Below are 21089 nucleotides of genomic sequence, written 5' to 3' on the forward strand. Positions count from 1 at the left end.
TGCTCTATAAAACAGTGCTGCACATAATCTTTATCATACATTCATGAGTCAAGTGGGTGTGTGAGAGAAAGTAATAGAGATGTGGATCACTCTATATGTATGTTTTTATCTGTCCTTTACCTGTATCTTTGCATCTTCAATCACCAGGTCAGGCTCCTGTCAGCTCCAGGGGCGCTTCAAGTTAAATGGGATGTACCAAGACGGAGACCTTATCATTGGAGGCCTGTTTGCATTTCATCTTATCACAGTGTTTCCAGAACTGAACTTTGAAAGAAAACCGGAACAGCCACAGTGTGAGCGGTGAGCCTGGGCTAAACGGATGGCGAAAAGGAAAGGACATTTGAAAGACAATAGTAGAAAACACATGCAGAACAAAGTCTATATTTTTACTTACTTGGTAGTTTTATTATTCATCTAGAACTAATTGTCTAATGAAAGGTTTGAAATGTATTGAGATCAGAGAGATCAAGAGATCATCTTATCATGGGATTGTAATAATGTTTTTTTTGTGTGTGTGTGTGTGTGTGTGTGTGTGTGTGTGTGTGTGTGTGTGTGTGTGTGTGTGTGTGTTTGTTTTTTGATGATAATGATTCTGATATTCTTTAGGGTAACTGAATTTAAACATTGTGCTGCCTTTTCTAGATTCTATATGGCAAGTTTCCAGCAGGCACAAACCATGGTATATGCCATAAATGAGATCAACAACAACCCTAACCTGTTGCCTAACGTCACCCTCGGTTATCATCTGTATGACAACTGTGTGAAGCTTGGAGTGGCATTCAGGTCTGCAACCGCCCTGCTTAGTGGTACAGAAGAGAACGTTTCCAATTTCAACTGCACTGGCCCTCCACCAGTAATTGGGATTGTGGGTGATCCTGGATCTACTCACTGTATAGCAATCTCCAGTGTGCTGGGACTATTTCAAATACCTATGGTAGGATGAGTTGAATATGAAATTCTGTTCTCTTTCACAAAATGTTAAATTTTGTCTGCTCATTTAAAAGAGTAATTGCTAAAACAATTATCGTTGTCATTATGATCTCTCCTATAAGGTTAGCTACTATGCCACCTGCTCCTGTTTGAGTGACAGGAAAAAGTACCCCTCTTTCTTCAGAACAATCCCCAGTGATGCCTTCCAGGTGCGGGCTATGATTCAGATTTTGAGGCATTTTGGATGGACCTGGGTTGGTCTTCTCTACAGTGATGATGACTATGGCATCAATGCTGCTCAGTCTTTCCAAAAGGAAGTGCAGTTGTTTGGAGGTTGTGTTTCTTTTTCTGAAATCCTGCCTCTTGATAACAACCACATAGACATCCAGCGCATTGTACAAGTGATTCAGGCCTCTACAGCAAGAGTGGTGGTGGTGTTCTCCACAGAAGCCTATCTGCTGCCTTTGATGGATGAGGTGGCACTGCAGAATGTAACAGGCAGGCAGTGGATTGCAAGTGAAGCTTGGGCCACCTCACCTGTGTTTCACACTCAGCGTCTTTTGCCCTTCCTAGTAGGCACTCTGGGCATTGCCATCCGTCGAGGAGAGATCCAGGGACTTAATGAATTTCTTCTACGCCTCCATCCTGACAGTAATTTAAGAAATAATATGGTGAGAATCTTCTGGGAGAACATGTTCGGGTGCAGCTTTGACACTGAAGGTAGAGAGGAAGAAAAAATGTGTACAGGACAGGAAGATTTAAGCAGCACAGAGACAGCATACACTGATGTATCAGAACTGAGGGCCTCATATAATGTGTATAAGGCAGTTTATGCCCTGGCACATGCACTCCATGGCCTTATGCAGTGTGAGGAGGGGAGAGGACCATTTAGTGGAAACAGATGTGGTCATATAACCAACCTGAAACCCTGGCAGGTAAGACACCTGTGGACAGAAGTATAGCTTATCAGTTATACCGTTCATTTCAAATTTATAGAATAGCTAAATGGAAAACAAACAAAACATGTTAATGCAAATTATTAAGACAGATATGTTCTGCCTACAAACTGTGCAGCTGGTTCACTACCTACAGAAAGTAAACTTCACCACAGGGTTTGGAGACTATGTATCATTTGATGAGAATGGAGATGCTCTGGCCATCTATGATGTGATGAACTGGCAGCCGAGCTCTGATGGGTCAATAGTTGCTCGAACAGTTGGTGTGGTAGATGAAGGGGCAGCAAGAGGGAAGGTGCTCACACTGGAGGAGGATGCAGTATACTGGAACTTAGAGACAAATAAAGTAAGTCTTTTTTATTTTTTAAACTATTGTAACAAAACCATTATATAATATCATATTACGTGTGTCATTTTTGCTGAAAGAGTGCACTTTTTGCAAATTTTACAGACATGCACAATATATTTGTATGATTTTTGATCCTTATGTATCCTTCAGCCCCCACAGTCTGTGTGCAGTGAGAGCTGCCCCCCAGGTACCAGGCGAGCCAGAAGGAAGGGCCTTCCTGTTTGCTGTTTTGACTGCCTTCCATGTGCAGATGGAGAGATCTCTAATATATCAGGTGAAGAGATTCATGATGAAACTGTATTTATTCATTCACAAATTTAATCAACATTATGCCTCTATTTTTATTTTCATTATCTTTCATTTTCATATTCATAGATTCCAATGAGTGCACAGTGTGTCCAGATGATTTCTGGTCCAACACAAAAAAGGATAAGTGCGTCCCTAAAGAAGTGGAGTTTCTATCCTATGAGGAACCTCTGGGCATTTCATTGAGCACTGCTTCTTTGCTTGGCACCTGCATCTGTTCTGCAGTGGTTGTCATCTTTGCACATCACCACCATACTCCAGTTGTGCGAGCTAACAATTCGGAGCTCAGCTTCCTGCTGCTGGTGTCACTCAAACTATGTTTTCTGTGTGTGCTGCTGTTTATTGGCCGGCCACAGTTGTGGACGTGTCAGTTAAGACATGCTGTGTTTGGCATAAGCTTTGTCCTGTGCATCTCCAGTATCCTGGTCAAGACTATGGTGGTGATAGCTGTGTTCAAGTCATCTCGACCAGAGGGTAAAGGTGCTATGAAGTGGTTTGGAGCAGCTCAACAAAGATGCACAGTTCTGGTTCTAACAGCCCTCCAGGTTGTGATATGTGCAGTCTGGCTATCAAATGCATCTCCGGCACCCCATAAAAACAGCCAGTATATCAGTTCCAAAATAGTATATGAATGTACTATAGGCTCAGTGGCTGGGTTTTCCATGCTACTCGGCTATATTGGCCTTTTAGCAGCAGTAAGTTTCCTGTTAGCCTTCCTGGCCAGAAACCTTCCAGATAATTTTAATGAAGCAAAGTTCATCACTTTTAGCATGCTTATCTTCTTTGCTGTGTGGATTGCGTTTGTTCCAGCATATGTGAGCTCACCAGGGAAATATGCAGTGGCTGTAGAGATATTCGCCATTCTGGCTTCTAGTTTTGGATTACTTGTTGCTATATTTGCTCCAAAGTGCTACATCATTATATTACACCCAGAAAGAAACACTAAAAAAGCTATCATGGGAAGAGCAACCTAAAATAATTTTAAACAACTTTTTTAATGCTGAACTTTAATTTTCAATTTTGACAATCTTAAATGTATCCAGTCTATGACACTGTCCAACTGTACTGCGTGTTGAATCTTGAATAAACAGCTTTGATGCATGTTAAGAACAATTAGCATCTGTTCAATCAAATAAGCTTGGCTGGTTTTCAGATAAATGCCTAGCAGGTCTAACAGACCCCCTACTTACCCTTACCTAAATTGTTACATTCAGTTGAAAGAAACATTTTATCCAAAAAGGGATTTATGAATGATTTACACAGAAATCTAAATTTAAATCATGTTAACATTCACATGTTTACTTCTTGTGTGAAAGAGTATTTCAGCATTTACTGATTGGCCCTATTTATTGTAATAAATAGGATCTTTTTTTTCTTTTCTTTTTTTTATAATTACATTATTTCACAAATACTTTTGATTACTTTTATTATTAAAACTTTCATTTAAATACATACATAAATAAAATTAAATTTTTATTATATTTAAATATTGTTTTCTTCTGTTAGAGCATTCAGCCTTCAAGTGCCACCTTCATATACTGTAGTCAGCGTACTCCACCTACAGGCAGTGTACCTTATAAAGTCATGCCTTACTGAGAATAAGTGCCACAGAATAATCAAGGATCTTGCATTCAAATACAGCAAAATTCAGGATGATTTTAACTGGGGAAAACCTATTTTATTTTGCATCCTGTATGAACAGCCCATAAATTTAACTAGATGTAAAATTTGTATAGAAAAATATGTGACCCAGGGGCTGGGGGGGGGGGGGGGGGGGCTTTTATTTGAAACGAGGGAATGAATAGAGTCCTGCACGGGCCCAGCCCTGGCCCGAGACGCTCAGGCCCATGCCCTGCCCTTGCCCGACAACTTACAGACAGCCCGTGTTGCAGCCATTAAAATAGTTCAGTTTTGGATTTTAATGGCAAAGTGGCTAGATTTCGTTTCGTGTCTTTATTAAGTTAATTTAGAAATATGTTTGAAACATTTGTTTGTTAAATTCAAGCTTTTATTTTTTAAAGTAACGACCAAGCGGCCAGTGGCAATGAGTTGAGCATGTTTGATCAATTTAGCCTTCTCAAATCAACACGACTTGCCTAAAATAAAATCTTTAGACATAAAACACTTGATGCATTTCACAATATTAGTTTAAACATTTAACCTAGATAAATGTGTGCTGTTAGATGAATGTCTAATCGTTTGTGTGGAGAGTGGAAGCTAAAACGCGCTTTGCAGAACATGGAAGCGCACATGCATTTTTTTCTTAATAACAGTGGAAACCTAAAATACGCCATCATTTTTGCTCATAAAGGTAAAAGTTAAATCGTTCAGAACTGTCTTCTTTTATCTGTGTGCACTCATAATATCAACAAAACGTTATACTTTTGTAAAATAGCTAAAGAAAACAAACATGAACTTTCTGCCATCTCTGTATTGAGGAGCGCTTCACAAAAAATATCAGAAACTCAGCGAATAATTGCCTCACAAACATGATAAATATATCTATAGAATGCTTTAAATTACTACTTTAAAACAAAATAATTAATGTAATAAAATAATGTTATATTGCGTAAAGTTAATGTCAAAATTACAATGTTTCTTTACGTTTAACATGAAAAGCAGCAATAAAAATGTAGGGTTCAACTCAGACAACTGGCTGATTTATGAGAAAAATAAAATGTTGGCAAAGTTATAGGTTTGCTTTTCTGAGGTAGGCTAAATGTTATGTTACTATTATTATGACTTATTCATCATTCATATTTTTTTTTTCATGAGACGTGTTTATTATTTTTTTTTAAATAGGAATTATTTTTTTTCGTGCTGCAAATATTAAAAAACGAAAAAGATCATTGATTCACATGCCGCTTGATCTGAGGCAAATATTATCTCACTACAAATTAAAGAGCATAAAAAACATTTATTGTTATTTGTTTGTATTTTATCATACAATTGACAGAATTTATAGGCTGAGACTTGCGTGCTACAAATAATGAATAGACTTGAAAATGTTAAATATTATTTCCAAGCAATTATACCGTAAATAAAACAGCTTGTGAATACTCACGTAACATTATGTACTTAAGAAAAATCAACAAGTTAACAGAGTTGGAGCCCATAATGATTGAGGTGTTGTACAATTTTTTGTAAATGGGCTTTCCATAATTGTTAGCTTCCAATGCGCAATCCATGTTTTGTGAGTGTGTATGTCTGTGTACACTTCAGCCCAATCTTTAATAGGAGAAACGCATATTTAATATTATATAAACAGACTGACATTAATTATCTACACTTTTTAAGCAACTGATTAATTAAAACAATGAATGAATGGTTATACACCGTGCCTTGTCACTCTGATTTGAAAATTACACGAAACAGTTACACACAGAAGGATGTCCTTATTTCTCAGGTGACACCTCCTCCACTATAAAAGAACACCACACTGGGTCATACAGTGAATTTAGCTGAGTTGGTCAGAAAGAAAAAAGAAAGGACAGAGATGTGGCTCGCTCTAAACATCTGCCTGTATTTGTCCTTTATTTATATTTCTGCTACTTTCATTTCAGACTCCTGTCAGCTCCAAGGACGCTTTAAGTTGAACGGGATGTACCAGGATGGAGACTTTATCATTGGAGGCCTTTTTGAGGTTCAGCATCTAAAAAACTTCCCAGAACTTACTTTCAGAGCTGAGCCAGAACTGCCTCAGTGTGAAGAGTGAGTTTGGACTGAATGAAAACTGCTGTGCTTAACAAACATTGTGAAGGAAAAGTCAAATGAAATTTAAAGAAAAGGATGAAAAAAAAAAAACAATTTCATAGCTACTGTAACTTCTGTTCACAATATTTATTTTTCTAAATTATTTATTTACCTTCTAGATTTTGTCATTCAAATGAACTTATATCGTGTTGAGAACAAAAACTATATAATTACAACTTTGTGCTAAAATTAATTACTGCATTATAAAAGCAAATAGTGTGTAGAAATGTGCTAGGAAAAATGGAAATGTGGAATTTGTTACAAATTTTTTTTTTGTATTATAGTTGATCATTTATTTTAAATCTACAGCAAGCTAGATACATTACTACTTAGTTATAACATTTGTGTTTCTATTTCCAGATTCTATATGGCAAGTTTCCAGCAGGCACTGACTATGGTTTTTGCAGTAAATGAGATTAATAATAACAATGACCTGCTGCCTAACATCACACTTGGTTACCAAATCTATGACAACTGCCTAAGGCTTGGAGTGGCATTCCGGGCTGCCATATCCCTGGTAAGTGGGACAGAGGAGTCCTTCTCAAACCTCAATTGCATTGGCCCTCCTCCGGTGATTGGGATTGTGGGGGACCCGGGTTCAACTCAATCTATAGCAATTTCAAGTGTCCTCGGACTGTTTCGGATTCCAATGGTAGGACATGATATATGTTTTTGCCATAAAATATACAGTATTTTCAAATATCAGTTTGAATTATGTGATTTTTGTTCTTATGATTTGTATTAGGTTAGCTACTATGCCACCTGCTCCTGTCTGAGTGACAGGAAAAAGTACCCCTCTTTCTTCAGAACAATCCCCAGTGATGCCTTCCAGGTACGGGCTATGGTTCAGATCTTGAGGCATTTTGGATGGACCTGGGTTGGTCTTCTCTATAGTGATGACGACTATGGCATCTATGCTGCTCAGTCCTTCCATCAGGAAATGCAGCTGTTTGGGGGCTGTGTAGCATTCTCTGAGATTTTGCCTTATGATAACAACCACAAGGACATTCAACGTATAGTCAGGGTTATACGGACATCTACAGCCAAGGTAGTTGTAGCATTCTCAACTGATTTGTCATCTCTGATGGATGAGTTGTTGTTGCAAAATGTGACAGGCAGGCAGTGGATTGCAAGTGAGGCTTGGACAACGACACCTATTCTACAAACTGCACAATATTTGCCCCTACTGGGGGGCACACTGGGCATTGCCATCCGTCGTGGACAGATTCAGGGACTTCATGACTTTCTTATACGTCTCCACCCTGACAATAATCCAAGAAACAGTACAATAAAAATTTTCTGGGAGACAATATTTGGGTGCAAGTTTGAGGCTTTAGACGAACAACAAGAACAAGACGGAACCAAATGTTTAGGGCAAGAGGATCTGAGCAGCACAGAAACAGCATACACTGATGTATCAGAACTGAGGGCCTCATATAATGTGCACAAGGCAGTTTATGCCCTAGCACATGCACTACATGACCTTATGCAGTGTGAGGAGGGCAGAGGTCCATTTAGTGGGAACAGCTGTGCCGACATAACCAACCTGAAACCCTGGCAGGTAAAACTCATATATAGTGCACACAGTATAGAATTCTGCCACATATTTCATATAACATGGGTTCTGTCTATAAACTGTACAGTTGGTTCACTACCTACAGAAAGTGAACTTCACCACAGGTTTTGGGGATCAAGTGTCATTTGATGATAATGGTGATGCTCTGGCCATCTATGATGTGATGAACTGGCACCCAAGGTCTGATGGCTCGATCATTGTTCATACAGTTGGTGTGGTAAATGAAGGGGCGACAACAGGAAAGGTGCTCACACTGGATGAAGATGCATTATACTGGAACTTTGAGACAAAAAAGGTAATTACCATATAGCATATTAATTCTTGGTTAGGATGTTAAGTCTGAATGTTTAATAAAAAATTTTTATAATTTCATGGGCTGACAAGTAACAAGTAATTAATTAAAACGTGTTTGTGCGTTTTTTACTGTTTACTCTGTTCACTGATAGATATAAATTAATTTAAATATAAAAAATATATAATAACAACCATAAATATACATTTTAAGTATATGTAAATTTAGATTATTTCCCTTCAGCCTCCAAAGTCTGTGTGCAGTGAGAGCTGTCCCCCAGGCACCAGACGAGCTAGGAGAAAAGGCTTTCCGGTCTGCTGTTTTGACTGCCTACCATGTGGAGATGGAGAGATTTCTAATACAACAAGTGAGAAGATTCATGTCTACTAAATTAGGGATGCACGATATGAAAAATTCTAACCGATACCGATAGCCGATAATTAAGTCCTTCTTTTGGCCGATGCCGATACCGATACCGATAACCAATAATTCATATTTTTATATGATAATTTTGTGCACACAGGAGAATACAAAATCTAAGATAAACTAATGAAATTTATATTATATATCTGGGTCTAACAATCATAGCAAACAGTCCTGACTCTTCAAAAATGTTTTTATTTTTTTTGTGTAAGACACCACAATTCTAAATAAAATAAAATGCTTTGACATTTTGTCAACCTGGAAAAAATGAAAAGTGCATCATGGAGTCAGATGTCCAAATGTCTGTGGTAAAGCTTACATGTAGTCCATTCTTATTGATCATATTATGAATGTGTGCAGCAGCCAAATCGTACAAGGCGGGGAATAAAACATCAGAATCGAGATAAAAACATCTCAACTCTTCAGAATTCTGCAAGCGCAACGCAGGTCATGTGACATGAACCAACCAATCAGCTTCATCCTTTCCCTTAATAACACTGAAAGCACTGGCAAGGTGGAGAAACAGCTTATCAAATCTGTACAGGAATAAACATTTTTAAATAAATTTGATAACAGAGCTACTGCAAGCGATTTTTAATACTGAAAATCTATTATTCTTTGCTGAAACTACCGCGTCTTTATGGAGAGCGCATGTCATGGTTGCTTAGCAACGGCAGACGCCACTGGACCTCAAACTACAGAGCGGTTTGGCAAAGACTTTGGGTTTGGAAATAAAGAGAAGGCGGCGCTTCAGCGTTTTCCACGCGTTTTTAGGCGCGACATGTGAACGGCCCCTAAAACAGATTCACCGCGATGACGACCTCTGAAGTGAGATATAAGATTGTTAAAACTTAACGGCTTTTTACCTCCTCTTGGAATCTTTGCTAAACGTGTTGCAAATAGCAGTAGCATTGTCCTCCTCTGTCACCGTAAAAAACTTCCAGACCTGCGAAGGCGATAATGACGACACAGATGATGACGTGTTAAACGCGACAAAGGCCGAGAGTCACTGTTGTTTACAGCTGCAGTCACTTGCACTCGGAAAGCAGATGAATCTCAGATAAACCAGACTGATTGATTGATTTACCAGCAAGAGTACTTTATCGGATCGGGTTTCATTTATTTATCGGAGCAATAAAAATGACGTAATTTTTACCCATATCGGTTGATAATTTATCTGTCCGATAAATATCGTGCATCCCTATACTAAATAAATAAGTAATGAGTATTTGAACATAATTATTGGATAATTTTCACTATAATCATACTGTGCTCGTTTTCTAACTTTCTGTCACAGATTCACCCGAATGTGTCATGTGTCCAGATGATTTTTGGTCGAACCCAGAAAATGACCATTGTGTTCCAAAAGAAGTGGAATTTCTATCCTATGAAGATCCCCTGGGAATTTCTCTGACCACTGCATCCCTTTTAGGCACTACTTTCTGTGCTCTTGTGATGGTCATCTTTGCTTATAATTGTAACACTCCTGTAGTGCGTGCTAACAATTCAGAGCTCAGCTTCCTGCTGCTTTTGTCACTCAAACTGTGTTTCCTGTGTGTGCTGCTGTTCATTGGCCGACCACAGTTGTGGACATGTCAGTTAAGACATGCTGTGTTTGGCATAAGCTTTGTCCTGTGCATCTCCAGCATCTTGGTCAAGACTATGGTAGTAATAGCTGTGTTCAAGTCCTCTCGACCCGAGAGCAAATCTGCCATAAAGTGGTTTGGTTCAGCACAGCAAAGAGGAACAGTTTTGGCCCTAACTTCTACACAGGTAGCAATTTGTACAGTCTGGTTATCTACTGCATCCCCAGCACCCCATAAAAACAACCAGTATATCCACTCTAAAATAGTATATGAATGTGCTGTTGGTTCAGTGGTTGGTTTTTCTGTGCTGCTGGGATACATTGGACTGTTGGCAGCAGTAAGCTTCCTATTAGCCTTCATGGCAAGGAAACTTCCAGATAATTTTAATGAAGCCAAGTTCATCACTTTTAGCATGCTGATCTTCTGTGCTGTGTGGATTACATTTGTTCCAGCATATTTAAGCTCACCAGGGAAATATGCAGTGGCTGTGGAGATTTTTGCCATATTGGCTTCCAGTTTTGGATTACTGGTGGCCATATTTGCCCCAAAGTGCTACATAATTATATTACACCCAGAAAAAAACACTAAAAAAGCCATCATGGGAAGATGAACTCAAAATAAATAGTTTTACATGCTGACCAGATGAGTCATTAACTGCTGTAAGACCCTGTAAATGAAATAAAATATCCAGTTACTTCAAATTATGCATTTATACACTATATATCTGTGTGTTGCTTGTTAACATTAAAATAAATCAATATCAAATGTATATCTCTTCTGTTCTTTTGGAAGTTTTTAAATTTAAGTTGATTTTGTTTGGGTTTTCTCTGTCAATCTGAAATAAAATAACGTTATTCTCAAATATAATATGCATCCAGTTATAACTATTGCTCTCAAGGTAGACACTCTGTGTACAGCTGTTATATTGCTTATACATGATTATTACTTAATAAAAATAAATGTATTAAAAGAAAATGACATTTGCTTAAGAAAGGTAAAATAAACACATAGCTGTAAGACATACATTTGTATTCACATACAAATCAGTGCCTTTGCTAACAGTGGCCAGTAAAATATAATATAATATAATATAATATAATATAATATAATATAATATAATATAATATAATCTGAAATGTCTTTCAGCTCTGTGTTAATTAGCACTGAGGAAAAAAAGCTTATGGGAATGGGGAGTAATTCAAGCTCCTGTGATAATCACAACAAAATAGTGCATTACTAAAACTAAGTCTAACGCATGACTGCCACCTAGATGATATCCTGTGTAACATACTGTCCATCAGAAGACAGACAGACTAATCTACAGTACCACTGGCTGGCTCACACCAACTTAGATTTTCAAGACCAGCATCAATTAATCCAATTAATCTGAGCTGATTTGATTTTATTAAATACATATGCAAAATCACTTGATTATTTAAACAGCACACAATTTAAACAGATTATAATGCTGTAATAAATACACAAATTTCATATTTTTACATTGTAAAAAAAATAAATAAATAAAAAAGTGGCCCCAATATACTGTGAATATGAAATAAAATTTCCATATCGATTTTCATAGGTGTTTTGAATCACACATTATATTGTGTTGTGTTTTGGGTTTAAAAGAAATATTCATACAATTAACAGACAATGTCCTGAAGAAATTTGTTTTCCTTTTTCATTTTCTTTTCCTATCATTTATCAATAGTATTTGAAAATGTAATGATAAATTCACCCACAATGACGTATTCATTCCCACGGAGGTCCATGTGACACCATCTGTAGAAAAAAAAAGTGCACAGTCCTTATAATAAATTAGGGAATCAATAGAGTGAGTGGGTCATACAGAGATTAAGGAAGAGAGATGTGGATTACTCTAAACATCTGTCTCTATCTTTCCTGTACTTTGATCTCTGCTACTTCAGACTCCTGTCAAATCCAGGGACACTTCAAGTTGAACGGGATGTACAAGGATGGGGATTTTATCATTGGAGGCTTGTTTGAGGTTCAGCACCTCAAAGTCTTTCCAGAACTTAGTTTCAGAATGGAGCCGGAACAGCCCAAGTGTGAGGAGTGAGTGCAAAAGCAAAGGATGAGAAGTTAAGCAGACTAAAGCATGTCGAAGACTGAAATTAGATTAAAGTAAAGAAAAAAAGAAAAAGAAAAAATGATAATAAGAAATCAACAAAAAATCTTATCTAAGTTACATGCAATGTGCTTTATATGATAAAGTAATTTTCGATGTCTAATAGAATGTGTACAATGTTCAAAAACTATTACTCAGCAATAATAATTCTGATTATTTCATATTGTGATTGTGTAATTCCACTGATTTCTTTATATATGTACTGTATATAAATACATTGTATACACTGACAGTATTTTTTCCCCCCTAGATTTTATATGTCAAGTTTTCAGCAGGTGCAAACCATGGTTTTCGCTATAGATGAGATCAATAAGAATCCAAACCTACTGCCTAACATCACTCTTGGTTACCATCTTTATGACAACTGTTTGAAGCTTGTAGTGGCATTCAGGGCTGCTACAACTCTTATTAGTGGGAAAGAAGAGACATTTTCAAACTTGAGCTGTACTGGCCCACCACCGGTGATTGCTATTGTTGGGGATCCTGGGTCCACACACTCTATTGCAGTTTCTAGTGTGATGGGTCTGTTTCGTGTTCCAATGGTAAGATATGAATATCATCACTGTAATAATCATAATAATGATTTTATACTACTTGTTAATGACTATTACTTTCTTTCTTTCTTTCTTTCTTTCTTTCTTTCTTTCTTTCTTTCTTTCTTTCTTTCTTTCTTTCTTTCTTTCTTTCTTTTTTTTTTTACCCATGTTCACCTTTCTGCTTGCTTACTCTCTTTCCTAATTAGATTAGCTACTATGCCACCTGCTCCTGTTTGAGTGACAGGAAAAAGTACCCCTCTTTCTTCAGAACAATCCCTAGTGATGCCTTCCAGGTGCGGGCTATGGTTCAGATTTTAAAATATTTTGGATGGACCTGGGTTGGGGTTCTTTATAGTGATGATGACTACGGTGTCTATGCTGCTCAGTTATTCCATCAGGAAATGCAGCGGTTTGGAGGTTGTGTGGCTTTTTCTGAAATAATGCCTTACGATAATCACAGGGACATTCAGCGTTTAGTGGCTGTGATAAAGGCCTCTACAGCCAGAGTAGTGGTGGCATTTTCAACTGATTTGTTACTCCTGATGGATGAATTGTTACTGCAAAATGTGACAGGCAGGCAGTGGATTGCAAGTGAGGCTTGGACCACCTCACCTGTGCTCCACCTTCCACGTTTTTTACCCCTCGTTGGGGGCACACTGGGCATTGCTATCCGTCGAGGAGAGATCAAGGGACTTCATGACTTTCTTCTACGACTTCGTCCTGACAGTGATCCAAGAAATAATATGGTGAGAATCTTCTGGGAGAACATGTTTGGGTGCAGTTTTCAGAATCGAAGCAGAGATGGAAAAAAAATGTGTACAGTGGAAGAGGATCTGAACAGCACAGTTAATGAATATAATGATGTATCAGAGCTGAGGGCCTCTTATAATGTGTATAAGGCAGTTTATGCCCTAGCACATGCACTACATGACCTGATGCAGTGTGAGGAAGGGAGAGGACCATTCAGTGGAAACAGCTGTGCTGATATTACCAACCTACAGCCATGGCAGGTAAAACCCACAGGAATATGGTCCACAGTTTACTGCACTCATAAATTACAGATCACTTAATGAAAAAAAGAGAATATATGGTAAGAATATATAGTAAGTAACTATGCGACTAAATGTCAACTAATAGTCATTAGAGTATTAGTAGACTGTCTGCTTAATATCTTCTAACGCTAATTTGATGGGTCCACAACATACAGCATACTGACTTTGCAAGTATGTGTCAACTTATTCTACTAACCCTAAACCTAACAGTCTACTCTGAGAGTTAGTAGACATGTAGCTAAAAGTGGACTATCAAAATTAAGTGTAACTAAATATATGAGTAATATTTGTTTTTATAACCTGTACAGATGGTTCACTACCTACAGAAAGTGAACTTCACCACAGGCTTTGGGGATCATGTATCATTTGATGAGAATGGAGATGCTCTGGCCATCTATGATGTGATGAACTGGCAGCCAAGCTCCGATGGGTCGATCGTTGTCCGCACAGTTGGTGTGGTAGATGAAGGGGCGACAACAGGAAAGGTGCTCACACTGGATGAGGATGCATTATATTGGAACTTTGAGACACAAAAAGTAAATTAAACAACAACAACAACAACAAAAATAAATAAAACGTTTTAACATTTTTAAATGTTATCTTTTTGCAGGTCTATAGTCTTAATACTATACAGTGTTATGATAAGACAAATAGGAATAAAAGAATAAGAGAGAGTTTGTCTTTATGGGACAGACATAGTTGCACACATACAAACACACGAGTGGTAACAGATGATGTATCCCTCAGCCCCCACGATCTGTGTGCAGTGAGAGTTGCCCCACAGGAACCAGGCGAGCCACAAGGAAGGGCCTTCCTGTTTGCTGTTTTGATTGCTTGCCATGTGCAGATGGAGAGATTTCTAATGCATCAGGTGGGAGGCAGTATTCCAATTATTTATATGTTTTGTTTATGATTCTGCAAAAGTTACACAGATATATATATATATATATATATATTTTTGTTTGTTGTTGTTCATTTGTCTTTCACAGATTCTACTGAATGCACAGTGTGCCCAAAGGACTCCTGGTCCAGTCCAGAAAAAAATCTCTGTGTCCCTAAAGAAGTAGAGTTTCTGTCTTATGAAGATCCTCTGGGCATCTCTCTGACCACTGCTTCCCTGATTGGCACCTGCTTCTGCGCTCTTGTGATGGTCATCTTTGCTCATCACCGTAACACTCCTGTAGTACGCGCCAACAATTCAGAGCTCAGTTTCCTGCTGCTGGTGTCACTCAAACTGTGTTTCCTGTGTGTGTTGCTGTTCATTGGCCGGCCACAGCTGTGGACGTGTCAGTTAAGACATGCCATGTTTGGTATTAGTTTTGTCCTTTGTGTCTCCAGCATCCTGGTCAAGACTATGGTGGTAATTGCTGTGTTCAAGTCATCTCGACCAGAAGGAAAAGGTGCAATGAAATGGTTTGGAGCAGCTCAACAAAGAGGCACAGTTCTGGTCCTCACTGCTGTCCAGATTGTGATATGTGCAGTTTGGCTATCAACTGCCTCTCCAACACCCCATAAAAATATTCAGTATATCAGGTCTAAAATAGTATTTGAATGTGCCATTGGCTCAGTGGCTGGGTTTGCTATTCTGCTTGGTTACATTGGCCTTCTGGCAGCAGTAAGCTTCCTATTAGCTTTCCTTGCAAGAAATCTTCCGGATAATTTTAATGAAGCCAAATTCATTACCTTTAGTATGCTTATCTTTTGCGCTGTGTGGATTGCATTTGTACCAGCATATGTGAGCTCACCAGGGAAATATGCAGTGGCTGTCGAGATATTTGCCATTTTAGCTTCTAGTTTTGGATTACTGATGGCCATATTTGCGCCAAAGTGCTACATCATCCTTTTACATCCAGAGAGAAACACTAAAAAAGCCATCATGGGAAGAACAGCTGAAAAGAAATAATTGCACATACTGACTGGAATTTGTTTTAGAATGGCATGTCTGCCTTTGACACTAGTTCACTGTCCAGTTTGTAGGAGCTTTAATAGTCAGATATGCATTATTATTTGCTTTATACCTTCACTATATTTCTTGTATGTTTTCTTATGCAATGCCATACTGATGTAATGTAATATATTACAATAATCATGATCATCACATTAAATCCAACTAATGCTCAATTTCAATGCTTAATATTTATAAATGAGCAAAATGATTTTTAAATGCTCTCTACTATTTGTTGAGAAATGTGAATTGTCTCAATTAAAATACATAGGTAAAGAAAATATGCTTCAAAAGCATTTAAGCAACTATTGCTTAACTGTCAATATGCCTGACAAACTATGTTTGTGTGTACACATACAGTACACACATGCCTCACTAACACACAATACACAAACACATTTAGAAGGTAAAATGTGAAAAAGGTGTGTCACAAATGCAATAATACAATATATTATTAATATAATACATTTGAATAAGAGGAACCACCATAATTTCTCAAAATGAGGCATTGCCCCTCCACCCTTAGCAACCTCATCAGAACAATTTAAAATCATTGTCAAGTACTGTTATGGCAACAGTTTGAATTTCCTTGCAGTCATTGGCTGTTAACTTTTAAAGAGATAAGACACTTAAACCTTAAATGGCCCATTTTACCTGCTCGCCCAATTTACCTAATATCACCGTACTACTTTCTTGAGTGATTTTGATCTACACTGCAAGACTGGTGTCCTTGAACTGATCCTCTGAGTACAAGCTTTCAACATAGAAAAGAAAGAAGCTGGAAACAATGGGGAATGATCACTGTATTATCCACGTGGTAATGAGGTTTAACTTCAAGTTTATTTATAAAGAACATAAAAAAACAAAACAAACAAATAAAAATGTGGTAGCAAAGTTCTGGCAGGTCTTCATTATGGACCAAAGGTGTCCAACTGATATCTGGACATTGGATTAAAGACTTTTGGGGAATTTAAATGAAGACAGAACTGTCTCAGGAATATAAATAACTGTTATTTACAAAACACACCTCACAAATAAATTCACATTCATAAAACAAGATTCACAGATGGAATATTTGATTTATAAATACTAGGGATGTGACGAGATCTCGTGGCACGAGATCTCACGAGATCCGCAAGTCTCGCGATATCTGACTGGTCCCGGGAGAACGTGTCGATATCCTCACAAAACATTTTGCAGTGTTTACATTAGAGCTGCTCGATAAATGGTTAAAATATCACAATCTCCATTCAAACACCCACGTGATCTTATTCCTGAATGATAACGATTCACATCTCGCTGCTCACGCTCCACTGATGCTTATGATGTGAAACAGGTGTTAAAGACAATCAAATCTGCATTCATGCTGCTGTTGATCCAGAAAGAGCAACACAAACAGTCTTTTCAACCACATAATGATAATGTTATAATAATTTCTGTTACATACATTTAATAACAGAAGTACTAGGATAAAAGTTTATAGTTGATCTTTGGGAGACGACGACATCTGCGCCCCCACCCCCGGGGGAGGGCCGGGGGATTGTGCCTGCGCTGTCCTACCCACCTTTTCACAAAGAGATAAATTTCCTCAATCTCTGGATCTTTCACCCCATTTTTTGTTCCTGAGCGACACTGTGCCTCCTCCGATTCAGACTCTGAGCCTGAATTCGCCACCACAGGAATGAGTAGAGAAGGTAAGTGCTGCCTGAATGTAAGTGCAACTTTTGGCTAGGCATGCAAATTTCACTTGCCAGTGTTCATTGTAACGTAACATCTCCGTTCCCTCCTTCAGGGAATGGGGGTAACAGATGTAACCTAGATGTTCTCTTTAGCAGCATGTTGTGCTTGAACTGAGCAATTAACAACAGATTTTTCATTTTTGGGTGAACTAACCCTTTAAAGGAACCGTATGTAGGATTGTGGCCAAAACTGGTACTGCAATCACTTTCAAAATACTGTACAATGGTGTATCCCCTCCCTCTCCCCCCTGACTCGAGGTTGCCAGCTAAGCTGCAGGATCCAGCAGGAACCTACGCTGCTACAAGGAGCTTCCAATGGCAAGTGACGAGTCTTACACAGTATTTTTTTTCTTCTGTTAATTATGTTTATGCTTCACGAGAGATGTTTTGCGAAGTAATAATGTATCGCAAAAATTTACTAATAGCGATTAGCCAAATATTTAGTAAAGATGTACTGTAACACCGTGTCTACACCAGACGCGAGTGGCGCGGCACGACGCGACAAAATACAATAGAACCTATTATGCTGTCTACACTGGATGAGGCACGACACGGCAGATACCCGACAGTAATCTGCTGCCGCGTTCTATTTATGACGTGCTCACACAAAGTTTAAATGATTTGCAATGGTCGCTTTGTCACGTCCAGTGTGGACAGACTTTAGCTGTTGCGGCACGACAACTGTCGCGTCCAGTGTAGACATGGTGTAATACCACATTTCAGTCGAACATAGATTGTTTTCATACCCTGCTAGTGGTGCGATATAAAGCTTTTAGCACGGGCGACCGTGGAAAATCCACTGTGTGCAGTAGCAAAGTTAGCCAAACATAGATGAATCTAACCTGTCCAGGAGAAAATTAGCAACGTTGGCGTCTGTCTTCAAATTCTTCTCCGTTTTCAGCCGTCTCCATCTTTCAAAGGCATCTCCAACACAAATCTTTGTTTTATTTAGGACTTTGTCACGACGTATTTCGGATTCATAAGGAGGCTTTTAGGTTTCGTAACGTTATACATGTTTTATCCGACACGTTCATAGCTGCAGCTGTAACGCAGCTGTAACAGAGCTGGCAACCCATATGACGAAACTCTACTGACTTCGTGATTAGTAGATAGCTGGAGGGTGGAGCCTCAGACCAAAACACAAAATGACAACAATAACATCAGTTGAGGGCTGCAAGTTTCACTTTTAAATGACAATATCCTGGCCGGACCACTGTTGTCAGTGATATAAGTATTTGAAATGAACATGATTTCTTAATGTCTAGTGACATGTCAGGGCCATTTTATGATTAACTGAAATTTCGTACATACAGTTCCTTTAAGACTCTGCCTATGGAATCCCCCAGGATGTAATATGATTCACTTGCATCTAGCCAAAAACGTCTCAGGTTACGTATGTAACCCTGGTTCCCTGAGGGAACGAGACACTGCGTCATCAACGCTTTGGGGAACGCCATTGGCGGGCCGCACTCTGAACATGTCTGCAACCAATGAAATGACGGGAGTGACGTCACCGACGTGGTGACGTCAGCGACCAGGAAGTATAAAGCACGTGCGTTTGATGCCGGCGTCAGCTCTTAGGGAATGAAGCGAGCGCCGTAGGGATGCGGGAATTATGGTCCATGACACAGTGTCTCGTTCCCTCAGGGAACCAGGGTTACATACGTAACCTGAGACGTTCCCTTCCGGGAACTCGAACTGCGTCATCAACGCTTTGGGGAACGAGACTACCCACGCCCCCATGATTCCAAATCCCTGTGCAGTGTCTGTCTGCTGCTAGGCCAAGGGAAAGGAACGCGTTGAGTCTCTGGTGCATCACTCCAGAGAAAAAGTTCCCTCTGTCTGGTAACACTAAGGCGCCAGAACAAGAAGGAAACAGTGTCTGGAATACTTACCTGCCAAGACACTGTGATAACTCCGCCTGGGAAACTTGCCAGGACGCGAGTGGTATTACACCTCTGTCTGGGAACCCAACGTGCCAGAACCAGAGGGACTGAATGAACTCGGCATGGTATTCCTGCCAGGACACGAGGGGGATGAGCCATTGTCTAGTGTAACATGGACAAGCGGGCTGTATAGTCCTCGGCCCTCAGGCACACGAGGAGAGCATAGATAGTGATCCTGGGCCCTCAAGCCCACCAGGAAAATGTTAGTCCTCTACCAGAGTCATGATTAGTCCAGATCCTCAACCGGAGTGAGAGGGAGAAACCCTCCTCGGCCCTCGAGCCCACGAGGAGAGTGATCGATCTCTTCTTGTTCGTCAGCTAGAACAAGAGGTACTCCTCGGCCCTCAGGCACACGAGAAGTCTTAGTCCTTTGTCTGGGAAGAGCCAGAACAAGAGGGACCGAATAAGCCATTGTCTAGTATTCCTACGGACAAGAGGGTAGTAAATACCTCGGCCCTCGGGCACCCAAGGAAAAGGTAGTCCTTTGCCTGGTTCCTTGCCAGAGCAAGAAGGACTCAAGTAGTGTCTGGTGTACCTGCCAGAACACTGAAATGTCTCCGCCTGGGAGTTTGCCAGGACGCGAGTGGTATTACACCTCTGTCTGGGGACCTTACGTGCCAGAACAAGAGGGAGAATATTCCTTGGTCTGGTCATACCAGAACCAGAGGGAGAATGACCTTGGTCTAGTCTTACTAGAACCAGTGGGGAGGATATTCCTCGGCCCTCAGGCACACGAGGAGAACAGTATTCCTTGGTCTGGACGTGCCAGAACCAGAGGGAGCAAATAATCCTTGGTCTAGAAACTACTAGAACCAGAGGGAAGTAAACCTCGGCCCTCAGGCACACGAGGTACATCTCCTGTCTTGAGAGCTGCCAGACCGGGAGGGATGAGACTCTGGGCCTAGCTTGATGCTAGGACATGAGGACTGCAGAGCCAGGAGTGGCTCTGAGATCAAGTTTGTAGAACCTAACGAACGTGAGAGGTGAGGACCAACCCGCCGCACTGCAGATGTCCTGGATCGGGACACCTGCTTTCAGAGCTTTAGAGGCCGACAGACCTCGAGTAGAATGAGCCTTGACTGCCATCGGGGATGGGAGACCAGAGGACTCGTATGCAGTGGATATAGCATCTACGATCCATCTACTTATAGTGGGTTTAGATGCTGGGCAACCCCTTCTTGGAGGGCCGTAGCAAACCAACAATTGCTCTGTTTTACGCCACAGGGCAGCTCTGTGGACGTATGTGTCAAGTGCTCTTACAGGACACATGTAGTTATACTTCCGGTCTTCTTGCTCCACGAATGGAGGAGGGTAAAATGCCTGTAGTGTTATCGGCTGTGGTGCTGAGGTCGGGACCTTCGGAACATACCCAGGTCTTGGGTAAAGGAACGCTTTGGCCAAACCAGGGGCAAAGTCGATATAAGAGGGGGCCACTGAAAGGGCCTGAAGATCCCTGACTCTCTTCAGAGAAGTCAAAGCAAGAAGCAGCGCTGTCTTGATAGTAAGCATATGATCTGAGATCTCCTCAATGGGTTCGAAGGGAGGCTTACA

The 21089-nt window shown here is 39.8% G+C and overlaps 3 protein-coding genes across 5 annotated transcripts; all 3 read left to right on the forward strand.

Annotated features, from left to right (window-relative positions):
* Positions 1 to 79: 79 nt before the first annotated feature.
* Positions 80 to 3515, forward strand: olfcq1 (olfactory receptor C family, q1). The gene is made up of 6 exons (XM_073850951.1): positions 80 to 300; positions 643 to 934; positions 1053 to 1865; positions 2005 to 2232; positions 2386 to 2509; positions 2611 to 3515. Exons 1-6 carry the CDS (start codon positions 80 to 82, stop codon positions 3513 to 3515), a joined length of 2583 nt encoding a protein of 860 aa, XP_073707052.1.
* A 2522-nt stretch (positions 3516 to 6037) lies between these two features.
* LOC141346002 (extracellular calcium-sensing receptor-like) lies at positions 6038 to 10781 on the forward strand. 3 transcript variants are annotated; one of them, XM_073850921.1, is made up of 6 exons: positions 6038 to 6252; positions 6655 to 6946; positions 7040 to 7855; positions 7938 to 8165; positions 8406 to 8529; positions 9883 to 10781. In XM_073850921.1, the coding sequence occupies exons 1-6, from the start codon at positions 6038 to 6040 to the stop codon at positions 10779 to 10781; spliced, it is 2574 nt and encodes an 857-aa protein (XP_073707022.1). The 3 variants fall into 3 exon arrangements, with proteins under 3 accessions (XP_073707022.1, XP_073707023.1, XP_073707024.1); XM_073850922.1 differs by having other exon boundaries at positions 6143 to 6252; positions 8415 to 8529; XM_073850923.1 differs by having other exon boundaries at positions 6143 to 6252; positions 7938 to 8114.
* A 1257-nt stretch (positions 10782 to 12038) lies between these two features.
* Positions 12039 to 15811, forward strand: LOC141345971 (extracellular calcium-sensing receptor-like). Its single transcript, XM_073850888.1, has 6 exons — positions 12039 to 12247; positions 12571 to 12862; positions 13063 to 13866; positions 14217 to 14444; positions 14656 to 14779; positions 14898 to 15811. The coding sequence occupies exons 1-6, from the start codon at positions 12039 to 12041 to the stop codon at positions 15809 to 15811; spliced, it is 2571 nt and encodes an 856-aa protein (XP_073706989.1).
* Positions 15812 to 21089: the final 5278 nt, after the last annotated feature.

The sequence above is a fragment of the Garra rufa genome, chromosome 11 (assembly GCF_049309525.1).
Source record: "Garra rufa chromosome 11, GarRuf1.0, whole genome shotgun sequence".
In the NCBI taxonomy this organism is placed as follows: Eukaryota; Metazoa; Chordata; class Actinopteri; order Cypriniformes; family Cyprinidae; genus Garra; species Garra rufa.

Coding starts and splice junctions, on each gene's coding strand:
- olfcq1 (XM_073850951.1), top strand. CDS start 80: ATGTGGATCACTCTATATGTATGTTTTTATCTGTCCTTTACCTGTATC. Junction 301..642: donor GAACAGCCACAGTGTGAGCG/GTGAGCCTGGGC, acceptor TGCCTTTTCTAG/ATTCTATATGGCAAGTTTCC. Junction 2,510..2,610: donor AGAGATCTCTAATATATCAG/GTGAAGAGATTC, acceptor TCATATTCATAG/ATTCCAATGAGTGCACAGTG.
- LOC141346002 (XM_073850921.1), top strand. CDS start 6,038: ATGTGGCTCGCTCTAAACATCTGCCTGTATTTGTCCTTTATTTATATT. Junction 8,166..8,405: donor GGAACTTTGAGACAAAAAAG/GTAATTACCATA, acceptor ATTTCCCTTCAG/CCTCCAAAGTCTGTGTGCAG. Junction 8,530..9,882: donor AGAGATTTCTAATACAACAA/GTGAGAAGATTC, acceptor TTTCTGTCACAG/ATTCACCCGAATGTGTCATG.
- LOC141345971 (XM_073850888.1), top strand. CDS start 12,039: ATGTGGATTACTCTAAACATCTGTCTCTATCTTTCCTGTACTTTGATC. Junction 12,863..13,062: donor GTCTGTTTCGTGTTCCAATG/GTAAGATATGAA, acceptor TTTCCTAATTAG/ATTAGCTACTATGCCACCTG. Junction 14,780..14,897: donor AGAGATTTCTAATGCATCAG/GTGGGAGGCAGT, acceptor TGTCTTTCACAG/ATTCTACTGAATGCACAGTG.